The 12,182-nt window shown below is 41.5% G+C and overlaps 1 protein-coding gene across 1 annotated transcript; it reads right to left on the bottom strand.

The window, feature by feature from the left end:
• Positions 1-1,755: 1,755 nt before the first annotated feature.
• On the bottom strand, positions 1,756-3,726 carry LOC112655370 (C-C motif chemokine 3). Its single transcript, XM_025440462.2, has 3 exons — positions 3,533-3,726; positions 2,702-2,816; positions 1,756-2,272 (listed from the first exon to the last, which is right to left on the bottom strand). Exons 1-3 carry the CDS (start codon positions 3,606-3,608, stop codon positions 2,182-2,184), a joined length of 282 nt encoding a protein of 93 aa, XP_025296247.1. The 5' UTR covers positions 3,609-3,726; the 3' UTR covers positions 1,756-2,181.
• Between the last annotated feature and the right edge of the window lie 8,456 nt (positions 3,727-12,182).

Below are 12,182 nucleotides of genomic sequence, written 5' to 3'. Positions count from 1 at the left end.
GGATGGAGTATCATCACCCATCAGTGGGTAGGGTCAAATGAGAGAGGCAAAGTAAGCAATGCATCCTCATTGAAAAAGAAACAAAAGAGAAGTGCAGAAAATAAAAAGGAGAAGTGTCCATGACAAAATTAAATAATAGTCTTCTTTTCCTCTAAGAAACCACAGTTAGCTACTTGACATATATATTTCCAAATATTTGCTCTTGTAAATATACATGTGTATACGGCTTTAAAGAATGAAACAGGAGTAATATTATTCTAACATACAGTTCTGTAGCATGCATGTAGAGTATATATGCCTATACTTCATGTAAACACAGACACTTTTTGCACCTAACATGACGCATACTTTCCATAGATATGGATGTGTGTTACTCTTTTTACTGATTGCAGAGGTTTCCATTGACCGGCATCTCAATCCTCTATTGACTTAATCCTCTGCTGATGGTTGTTTCCATTAGTTTGCTATTTGCAAACTGTGCTGCAAAGAATATTCTTCTGCCTACGTATTCCTGTTCTTAGTAGTGTTGCTACAAAATACATTCCTAGAAATGGAATCCTGGCAAATGGCAGCTAGATCAAATACTACGTGCATTTTAATGTTTGCTTCATAGTAGCATTTAATTGTACTCTAAAGAATTTGATCACTGTAATTCTAAACCAGTTTTGGATCAAAAATTAGATTATTCTAAACAAAATGAAAAATCATGGCTCACAGAATTAACACATGCTTGGTTTTGGCACAGCCTTTTGAATTTCCCTTCTGCAGAAGGGGATCTGGCTCAGTATACATTTCTTATAGTTATAACTATGACTGAATAACCCATCTATTAAATAGCTCAGCTTTCACAGTGAACTTAGAAACTGGCATATAGTATAAATCTATATAGCCCCACATATGGGCTGGTTGTCTTTTCCTCCTCTAACATTAGCCATTTACTCTGTAGGGCATGGAATCTACAGAAATAATGTATGCTATCCCTGTAACTGTATGCAGATATACACTGCATTTGGAAAAAAGCAGTGAATCATACTGACTATTGCCGTGGTCCTCAGCTGTTAAACATGCATGTTGAACACCTGATGAGGTTGTAGAACTATCAATTCCCAGGCCCACACCTAAAGATTCTGATATGAATGTCCTAACCAATCATGGCGTGTGATTTGAGGACAAGTGGATGATATTTGGGGACATAACTTTGCTAGTGTTTAAGGGTCTGTAGTTACATCAAAGTCTAGTTTTAGAACTCAGTTGTACCATTTACTTGCTGTGTGCTCTCAACCAAGTTACTTACCCTCTCTGAGCCTGGCTGAAGTTTACTCTTGAATCACATGAGGATATTAATAAGTATTTAAACTGTACTGTTTCATTGTGAAGATCAAATGGACCCTACTTAAAAAACACGCAGCCTGAAGTAGGTCTCAATATGTTAGTAATTGTTATTAAGAAAGCTTGATTTATTATAAATAAATCTATTTATTATTATTTACTATTATTTATTATAAATAAATAAATGACACTCTTCTTACTAATATCCATAGTAAACTTTCCTGAAGCATGTATATTATGATTTGATTTATGAAATATTGATAATTTCAATGATCCAGAAAAGTGGCTCCATTATAAAGCAGAGTATCTCTGGGCTAGCTACTCTTTTATCTTTCCCAATTCCCTCCTTTTCACACCTGCCTATTTTTTGCCTATTATTCCTTCTGACCAGCGATTCTGACTTTGCAGACAAAACCAAACTCAATACCAGTTTTCAAAGGACTACCTTTATTATTTCTCTAGGCTGAACACAGCATTGAACAGAAACATCTTAATACACACGTCAGTCTGGTGGCTTGCATGCCACTTCTGCCTAGAATAAACCAGGACAGTCACTCAATTGACACCAATCCACAGTGCAAATGAAGGGACCAGGGGAGGACAGTGAAGAAGGTATCTTGGGGTCTCTCGGAGCAAATGGTCCCAGTATGACATTGAAAATAAATAACAAAAATTAAATAGTATAAATAAGTTGAAATTTAAGTTAGAAAGAGTCCCTGAGTGTGGCTGTTTGGCAACAACCAACCCACAGGAGAGGTAGCTGTGGAGGTTAGAGGGGTGTTTCCAAGGCTCGGACTTCTGCTCCCCAGTCAGCCCACTGAGGTCACTGGGTTCTCCAAGCTTCCAGGCCACTCAGGCTTTCAGCTTCAGATCGGCCACATATTCCTGGACCCAGGCCTCACTGGGGTTGGCACAGGCCTGGCGGCCTTTTCTGGTTTCGAAGCTATGGAGAGAAGTGGAAGGATTATATACCAAGGAATCCAGCAAGAGGATGCTGAGTCCACTGTGGCCCCTCGCCCCACTCTCTGTCCTGGTCAGCTGGGGGCATACCTACTTTCTCAGAGACTCTCTGCCCACCTCAGTCTAGAGAGCAGCTCTCACTGACTTGGGGTGGTGGGGGTGCATCCAGGGGACCCTGCTGTCAACTCCTTTATTTCTCTCTTCCTTCTGGGCTGGATCAACCCTCTCTGACTTTGCAAGCCCCTGGCAGGTCAGGTCACACCTCAGAGACTGGGGTCCTACATACCTCATAGGCCCCAGAGGGCTGTGCCATTCCAGGATGGCACCCCAGGCCAGTCTTTGCCCTTGGGTGCTGCTCCCATTGTAGACCCTCCCTGCCTCCCCAGAGCTGGGCAGGAAGACTGGCACTTACATAATACCGGGCTTGGAGCATTGGCTGCTGGTCTCAAAGCAGTCGACTATGAACTTGCGTGGAATCTGCTTGGAGACGTAGGAGAAGCAGCAGGCTATTGGGGTGTCAGCACCAACTGTGGAGGAAGAGAGAGAAGGAGCCTGAGTCACAGTTTGGAAGGAAAAATGAGATTGGATCCCTGAGAAGGTGAGAAAGACTTGGAGGAAAACTTCGCTCGGAGTGCAGGCTGGGGGACAGGATCACTGGAGGGCACTGGGCATCTTTGCCTAGAAATATGCCTGTCTCTGTCCTGGTTTCTGTCTGTGTCTTCTTTCTCCTTGACTTTTTGTCATGGGCTGTCTTTCTTGATGTGATCCAAACATCTAAGCAGACTGCTCTTGTCTCATCTCGCCCCTGGAAATTTTGCCTGGTTCAAGAAGTCCTGTCTTGCAAACAAAAAACCTTGGACATCTCTCTTATGACATCCAGGGGACAGTGCTCTGGGGAGGTCTAGGGTGAGTGAGGGGAAGAATGACCCCACCGGGAGGTCACTAGGCTTGGATTGAGCCTCTTGCAGACTCATTTGTTTAGGGTCCCTATTTTTCCATCTGTAAAATGGGACTGTAACTCCCCTACCTCACCCTGGCTCTCAGATCTGGGGCCTGGGAAAGCTAAGATCCCTTTATGAAGATGAAAATAAAAGTCTTGAAGAGAAAGGCCACGATGTTTTCTAGCCCTCTGAGAAGCTCCCTATTTTCTCCTGGGGGCTCCCAACGCCATGAGACAGAAATGGATGTGGTCCGGCTGTGGGGACAGAGCATGGGGACATGTGCAGCAACAACAGAGACTCACATGGTGCAGAGAAGACCTGGCTGCAGAGGGACATGGTGCAGAGGAGGACGGCGAGGGCAGCCCCGGGGACCTTCATGACGCTGAGCTGTGGATGGAGCAAGGGCTTGCTTGTCTGCAGAGGTGGGCCTGGGCGCTTGCTGCTGCCTGTGTCCTTCTGGAGAGTGAACAGATCTCCCCTGCTCTTTATAGGCAGCCCTGGTGGAAGGGGAAATGGAATCTGGGGGTGTGGAGGGAAATTTTTAAGCACAGTGGTGTTGTCACGCTGAGTGTTGCACAACTCAGGGTCCCAGGGTACCACAGGAGTTCAGGATATCCAAGAATAGCTTCTCTGAGTTATAAGTTTCAGCCTGAGACCCATGACTTGTTCTGGTTTCTTGTGAGGAAATGGTTTCCCCCGTGAGCAGGAGGAGAGAGCTATGTGTTGACCCAAGGCTATTCTTAGCCGGTCCCTTCCCATAAGACCTGATCTATACACAAACTCACCAGCCCTGTCCTTTCCACAGAGCTGACACTTCTGTGCTTCCTCAGCTATTCTAACCACACAGATGGGGTAGATGTGGTGATGCAGAGGATGGCACATACCTGCCTTAGATGCAAGGAACTGAACCAAGGGATCCTCACTAGGGGACTTGGAGGCATGAGATCACATCTCCATTGTTCATCCTGTCATCAGACAGTGACCGAGTGACTCGAAGCTCTGGATTAACACCAGATGAGGATCAGAAAGACACATTAGATGTGGGTGTTCACATGTCAGGAGCCTAAAAAATATTTATACCTTATAACCTAGGAGATGCATTTTTGGAAAGAGTTCTGAAGAAACAAACCCAAATACAGAGGCATTGTTAAACATAAAGATATCAGACTCAGCATCATTTAGGATTCTAAAATAAGAAAACCTAAATTCTCCTTTATTAGGGAATTATAAAGTAAACGCCTGATTGTTTATTATTAAGCCCTTAAATGGAATGAAGTGAAATCGTGTAAATGTATCATAACAACAGTTATAAAAAAAAGTAAGATGAAAAATTGTACAAGATGAAGAATTATATATATATATATATATATATATATATATATATGCATCCACACATGAATGGCAAATATTGTAACTATATATATATATATATATATATATATACACATATATATACATATATATGTAAACACTAGGCATGGAAAAAATAAAAAGCATTGGGAATAAATGTCTCAAAGAACCAATAGTAGCTATATTTGTTTCTATGGTCTACAGGTGATTAATTTTTTTGTGATTAATTTTTTTGTTTTCCCCTTTTTCTAGATTAAAAAAAAATTTTTTTTTTAAATGAGAATGTTGGGATCCCTGGGTGGCTCAGCGTTAAGCACCTGCCTTTGGTCGGGCACCCTGCGTGGAGCCTGCTTCTCTTTCTGCCTGTGTCTCTGCCTCTCTGTCTCTCTTTCTCTCTGTCTCTCATAAATAGATAAATAAAATCTTTAAAAAAAATGAGAATGTTTTACCTTCCTGATTAGCTTACCAATTTATGAACATGTTTTATTTATTTATTTTTAAAGATTTTATTTATTTATTCATGAGAGACACAGAGAGAGAGAGAGAGAGAGAGACATTTCCCCACATTTTGTTTTAAAACATTCACAACATTACCATTTGGAAAGTAGGTTGCTATCAATTGTCTAATTTGAAAGAAATTTTTGATATATGAAAGTTTCTGTTCAATGGTGTTTGCTAAAATGAAGTCTTGATTTCCATTTCTCTGAACTATTTTAAGGAACCTGTGTGATACTTACATAAATAATAGCAAATTCAAAGCAGTTTTCTTATTCTTTTTTAAAAAAGACTTTAAACATTTATTTATTCCTGAGAGACAGAGAGAGAGAGAGAGAGAGAGAGAGAGGCAGAGACACAGGCAGAGGGAGAAGCAGGCTCCTTGTGGGAAGCCTGAGATGGGACTTGATCCCAGGACTCCAGGATCATGCCCTGAGCCGAAGGCAGACGCTCAACTGCTGAGCCACCCAGGTGACCCTCTCTCTTATGCTTTTTAATTCATAATTTCAGTGATGTGAAAGGCTCTCCTTTTCAGCCAGATCTACATATTTTTCTTTTCTATCTTTTATGATCTTATTATTAGTGTTTAATAAACATAATTCACAAATTCACATTTGGACTCTAGATACTCTCAGTCTGATAGGAATGGGTAGAGCATATAAACAGGTAACCACAGCACTTAGCAGAAAGTGCTAAGATTCCTAGGAGGGAGAAATGACCTCCTTCAAGAGAATTTGGGGAAGGCTTCACAGACGAGATGGAGCTTTGCTTGCGTGTTAAAAGGTACACAGGTTTCAAACTCATATAAATGGAGGGTGGGGTTGGCAGGAGAGGTCAAGCCAGCGTAGTCAAAGGTGTGGACTTGCCAGTTCAGAGGGAGGAGTGAGTAGGTCAGTGTAGCTGCATAGTGGTGGGACAAACAGGGATGAGGAAGCTAAATTGGGGGTCAAACAAGGAGATCTTTGAAGTCCCCTCAAAAGGGGCTAGCACAGTGGTGGAAATAAGATATAAGCAAAGTGAGATCATATCTTAGGAATCCTGCCCTTCTTGGGTCTGTAGGGTTCCTGCTCTTAAAACGCATGGGCTCTCTTCTCATCCCATTCCTAGGATTGCTAATGCTGGTTCTGAGAGAGGCAAAGGCAGGATCAAGGACAATGGCAGGTTACCCTGGGGCTTCAGCATCCAAGTGTCTTCCTTTGTTCCTGTCAATTCCATAAAAGGAGTCTATCACTAGTTTCAGTGGAAACTCTAGATCACAGACCGTGCCTCCTCCTCAGCCCGCCCCCTTTGCCTTAGCTCTCAGCTGACACCCTGAACTGCACTCCCTCAGTTCACTTCTTGGGGAACCCCCTTCACATTTGTGATTCAGTTTCTGAGAGTTGGATGCTATGAGTTGGGAGGGCCAGAAAAAGGAACTGGAAACTGCTGAATCAACCCCTTGGCTAATAATGGACCTTATTATATCCTCTTCTATAATTACAGAACCTGCCACACTGCATTGTAATTAGTTACTTATGCAATTTTTCTCTCCAGAAATTTAGACCATGTCCTGTTAATTTTAAACCAAATTCATATCATGGCTTGTTGGTTAATTTAAACCAAATGCTAGCCCGTGATGATTATAGCAGGATGAATTGTCTGCCATTATAGCTATTCCTTATATTTTTGTTCTTTTTAATAAAGGTGCTTTACTGAATATAAAATTTTATCTTAGTGTTTATATATTTGTAAGCCTCTCCATATCAACCCTCAAATCAGAAAATAGCCCTTTGTTGTATGTGCTTTTATTGGATTGGAAAATAATATACTTGTGTGCAAAGTATGTCTTAATATGTATATGTTGAATGACTAATATAAGGGGATCTTCAGGTGGCTTTGTTGGTTGGGTGGGCCTTAGAAATTTCTTTTTTTTTTTTTTTTTTGCCTTAGAAATTTCTTAGGTGGGGGCACCTAGGTGGCTCAATGGTTGAGTGTCTGCCTTTGGCTCAGGTTGTAATCTTGGAGTCCCGGGATCGAGTTCCGCTTCTCCCTCTGCCTGTATCTCTGCCTCTCTCTGTGTGTCTCTCACAAATAAATAAATGAAATCTTTTCTATTTTTATTTTTTTAAGATTTTATTTATTTATTCATGACAGAAAGAGAGAGGGAGAAGCAGAGACACAGGCAGAGGCAGAAGCAGGCTCCACGTGAAGAGCCTAATGTGGGACTCGATTCCAGGACTCCGGGATCATTCTGAGTTGAAGGCAGAAGCTCAACAGCTGAGCCACCCAGGGATCCCTGAAATCTTGTTGAAAGAAAGAAAGAAAGAAAGAAAGAAAGAAAGAAAGAAAGAAAGAAAGAAAGAAAGAAAGAAAAGAAAAAGAAAGAAAGAAAGAAAGAAAGAGAAAGAAAGAAAGAAAGAAAGAAGAAAGAAAGAAAGAAAGAAAGAAAGAAAGAAAGAAAGAAAGAAAGAAAGAAAGAAAGGAAGAAAGGAGAAATTTCCCAGGTGGTAAATTGGTGTTCTCAGGTGACTTTCCCGGGATCACACAGATGATATTGGTCAGTTTTATGATTCACTGTCTGTTAATTGGCAGGTTATCTCCAGTGATAACCACAATGCCTGACATATAGTAGAGCTTAATACGTATTTGGTGAATGAATGAATACAGTGCTAATTTGACTAACAGTGTGTGTTATGCCCAAAGTCCCAATGTGGAGTTGAAAGACTAACAGGAAGGAAAAAATCAGAAAGGTCCTGATGTCGAAGTCTTTATCTTTGGTAGTAGAGCACCCAAAATCTCTTAGTGATGACAGAAAGTAGCTAGCAGTCAGCATGGTGGATCTTGCAGTTTGGAGGGGGCTTACATTGTGTCCTAGCTTCCCTGGCTCATTCTAGCCTCTTTGAGGTCCCACCCCTGTCCACCAGAGTATCCTAGCCATGAGTACAAGGTATTTGGGCAGAACAATTCATGTTCTGCAACATCACTGGCTGTCCTGCTCTGCTCACATCCTTACTGCTTCCCATGCCCTGGACCTGCTGGATTGGTTTTCCTCCAGTTTCCAGCTCTGTGGCTCCGCTTCCTTGGGCATCAGTTCCAGCTCAAGGGAAATGATGGGCTGGCTGGCAATGATAACTTATTTGACCCAGCCTTGGCTCCCTTTTTTTCAGGCGTGGCCCTACCTTTCAGGTAGGCGGAAACTATGTCCTGGAGGCCCCTTTATAGCATTCTAGAGACACAATGTCTCGTTGATGCAGCCCCTTCTTTCTGCAGCCTGGCCCTTTGCAATCTTGAGTTCTTCATGTCATTCTCCTCTGGCCATTTGTATGTGCAATAGATCAGGGCATACCTCTTGGTATTGGATTAGATTCATCCTTGTGCCCCTGCTCCCCCTTCTATGTTCTTGACTCAGTAAAAACCATCCTCACCTATGAAGCTTCCATGCTAGAAACCTGGGAATCACCCTGACTCCTCCCTCCCCCTCATCTGCATCTATTGCATATTTGAAATGAAGTAGATCTCCTTCTCACTGTTCCTACTGCCACTGCCTGGGGTCCAACCCTCATCATTTCTTGCCATGACAGCTGTAAGAGTGTCCTGTCAACTGTGTTTCCTTCTAGTTTTGCCTCTCTTTGATCTGTCCCATCACATGGCACCCGAAGTGATTTTGCTAAAGTTCAAATCATTGTCTATCTCTGTCTGTTGAAAATGTTTCAAATACTCTGCATGGTTTCCAGCATGGAATGGAAGCTTCCCTCTGTGAACTGACCCCTGCCTCCCTCTTTGGTCTGTCTCTTGCCACCTTCAGACTTCCTGGAAATTTAGTCAGCCCTCTGAACGACATGTAATTCTTTAAAAGTTCAGGCCTCTCTTCTGCTTTCTATGAATAAGGTGTCAGCTCATCCTGGGAGATCACAGGGCGGAGTGAAACCCTAGAAGCATGGGTATGTCCCATGACAGCAGTGGAGATTAACATTTAGAACAAATAAGGAAAGTCATTATTTAATTAATTCCCTTACTTTTCTAAGGAAAAGAGAAATCCATGGACTCCACTGTTCAAAGACATGCAGAATGCAAAACTGAGAGACATTCTATATCGCAATAACAACTCTGGTTTGTAAGCTTCTAACATAAATTTATAATAAGCCCATTTCCCTTTTATGATTTACTTATGCTTTGGAACCAGACTTCCTTGGCGTCATTTCCAAATCTAACATGTGTTAGCTGTGTATTCTTCTGTAGGCTACTTACCTCTCTGTGTTTCAGTTTCCTTGTGTGTGAAAGGGGATAATAGTACGTACCTCAGAGGACTCCTAGGAGGGTAAAATACATTAGCATCTATGAAAGGCTGTGAATAGCTTTTTCCTGTAAGCACTATGTTAGTGTTAGTTACTATTATCATTTTTACTGAAATATACCAGTCAATCTATTTTATGTATTAAAAAAAGCACAGGTCTCGGGCAGCCTGGGTGGCTCAGCAGTTTAGCGCCGCCTTCAGTCCAGGGCCTGATCCTGGAGACCTGGGATGGAGTCCCACATCCGCTTCCTGTAAGGAGCCTGCTTCCTCCTCTACCTGTGTCTCTGCCTCTCTTTCTCTTTCTGTGTCTCTCATAAATAAATAAAATCTTAAAAAAAAATTTAAAAAGCACAGGTCTCTTGTTCTTTGCCTAGTTAACCCTGGCCCTATACTCTTTGCCTGGCTAATCTTTCTTCAGATCTCAGCTAAATTTATAATAGAGAAAAGTTAGAACAACCTGAATGGGCTGACCTAAGTAACAGAATGGTTAATTATACATTTAAAAATAAAATTTTGGTATATTCACGGAATGAAATATCACACATGCCAATTTTGAATAACTTTAGTGTTTTTAATGACATAGAAGAATATAAAGTAACAAAAATAAGATATACTAATATACTAGTTCAAGAAAGAGTAGTAAGTGACAATAGTAAAATATAAAAACATGTACAGAATGTTGAGTCATTTTTATTTTCTTATTTATGCTTTCCTATATTTTCTAATTTTTGTACAGTGACTATGTATATTTTCTATGAAAAAAAACAAAACAAAACAAAACTCAGGCATTATCTTTTTTGACATTTCACCACCACCTTCCAAAACATGTATCCCAATGCTTGAAATAGTGCCCAGAATATAGTAGACCCTCAGTAAAGTTTTATTGAATTATTTTTCTCTCTTGTTGGATATTCTCTGTGACCAAACTGGAAAGAGCTTGAAACAGATATAAAGGGGCACCTGGGTGGCTCAGTGGTTGAGTATGTGCCTTCAGGTCAGGTCCTGGGGTTCCGGGATCAAGTCCTGTATCAGGCTCCCCATGAGGAGCCTGCTTCTCCCTCTGCCTATGTCTCTGGCTTTCTGACTGTGTCTTGCATGAGGAAGAAAGGAAAGAAAGAAAGAAAGAAAGAAAGAAAGAAAGAAAGAAAGAAAGAAAGAAAGAAAGAAAGAAAGAAAGAAAGAAGAAAGAAGAAGAAGAAAGGAAGGAAGGAAGGAAGGAAGGAAGGAAGGAAGGAAGGAAGGAAGGAAGGAATAAAAGCACTGTTTGAAGGAAGAGTGATGCTTCCTAAAGAATACTGGAAGTTTTCCAAACACTGATGAGCCTTTAACCTTCTCTCAGGAATTTAACAACTGTAAATTCACTGACCTCCATCCTTGACAGCAAAGAGCAGGCAGTGGTGGGTGAAGAAGACTCATTTCCTCTTTAAGAAGAATGAGGCTGCTGGCTTGAGGGGTGGAGTGTGATTGTCTCTGATGAACTGCTTCAATTAGCAACATGTCCTATGGACTCCATCCTGAACCCCGTGCTTTGGACAATTTTGTACTTGTTTCTTCAATCTACAATCCAGTTTCTGCTCTCATTTCCCCCAAGTGACTTGGTTATAACATTGGCAAGACCAAATAATTTATCCTAATTGGTTTATTATGCTGGCAAAGTGACCATCCAGCTCATTTTGGCTTTCCAGTCTCAACACTTGCTCACAAGAAATTCTCTAGTTTTGGGCATTACACATGCTAGTGGCTAGCACTCTTGGCCCTGACACTCAATGGTCTCCCCAATGCTCATGCACCTCTGCACTTTCCTTCTAGGAGGGCACAAAATGTCAGGATTTGACCACTTCTGTTTCCTGCTCCTCAGAAGTTTTGTAATCTCTTTGGAGAGTTTGGTATCTTCTGAGACTTCCTGTATTTGCAATATCAGAGGTCATACCTGTAGAGGAAGTCTGGTTATCTCTGAACCAGGACTTGGAAGACTTGAGTCTTGACATACATCCTGTGTGACCTTGATTAATAAGTCTTTGAACTTCTCTGAATTTGTATTCCTAATCTGTACAATGCCAAAACATATAGAGATCAAATAAAACCATGGAGGTGGATATGCTGGGGGAAATCAGAAGTACTAGGACCTTTGAATGTTCATATTACTGCTGTGGCTAGTGGTCCTGTTTGCAGCCTGGGGAGTCTGGGAGAACAAAAATGAGGAGAAAACAGATGTGAAAGTGACCAAAATGGAATAATGAGCACAGTGCCAGTCAAGGGTATAGAAGGGGAAACCTTAATGTTACCACGAGTAAGGGGAAGTGAAGGGCTTTCCTGCTCAAGAGTGAGGAGATGACCACAGAATGTGTATGGAGCTCCTGGGACCATGGTTGACTCTTGCTACCACTTCTCACAACCTTAAGCTGGAAAGAATTGAGTCTAGAATAGTATCCTTGATGATAAAACTACTGGGTCTATGGGTTGAGGGCAGAAGAAGGAAGAAAATTATCCCATTAAAGCTGGGGAGTCACACTTTGGATAGAATTTTTCAAAATAATCAGTTTATTCTTACTTCATTTAACTAAATGGAATTCATATCCTGAGTCCATGTTATCTGTCACAACCCCTCCCATTAAAACCTCTGGGCATATATTAAGCAAATGTTTATTGAACACCTACTGTTTTCACAGAGATAAGCATGACATGGTTTCTGTATCAAGGTGCTCCTTTTTAGTGAGGGAGACAAACAAATAGATATGTTATAGGTGATAAGATGGAGGGAGCTCTGGAGGCTTCCTCTAGGAGCATGGAGAGAGATTCAGAGTTTAGTTGGAAGAGGGGTCAGGGAGGGTTAT

This window comes from Canis lupus, chromosome 9 (assembly GCF_003254725.2).
Source record: "Canis lupus dingo isolate Sandy chromosome 9, ASM325472v2, whole genome shotgun sequence".
NCBI classification, from domain to species: domain Eukaryota; kingdom Metazoa; phylum Chordata; class Mammalia; order Carnivora; family Canidae; genus Canis; species Canis lupus.
This window is presented reverse-complemented; position numbering and strand designations above follow the sequence as displayed.

What these genes read in the sequence shown, in the direction of transcription:
- LOC112655370 (XM_025440462.2), bottom strand. Translation starts at nt 3,608, where the DNA reads ATGAAGGTCCCCGGGGCTGCCCTCGCCGTCCTCCTCTGCACCATGTCC. An exon ending in CCAGGTCTTCTCTGCACCAT is followed by an intron (nt 2,817 to 3,532) that starts GTGAGTCTCTGT and finishes CTTCCTCCACAG; the next exon opens with TTGGTGCTGACACCCCAATA. An exon ending in TGCTCCAAGCCCGGTATTAT is followed by an intron (nt 2,273 to 2,701) that starts GTAAGTGCCAGT and finishes TTCTCTCCATAG; the next exon opens with CTTCGAAACCAGAAAAGGCC.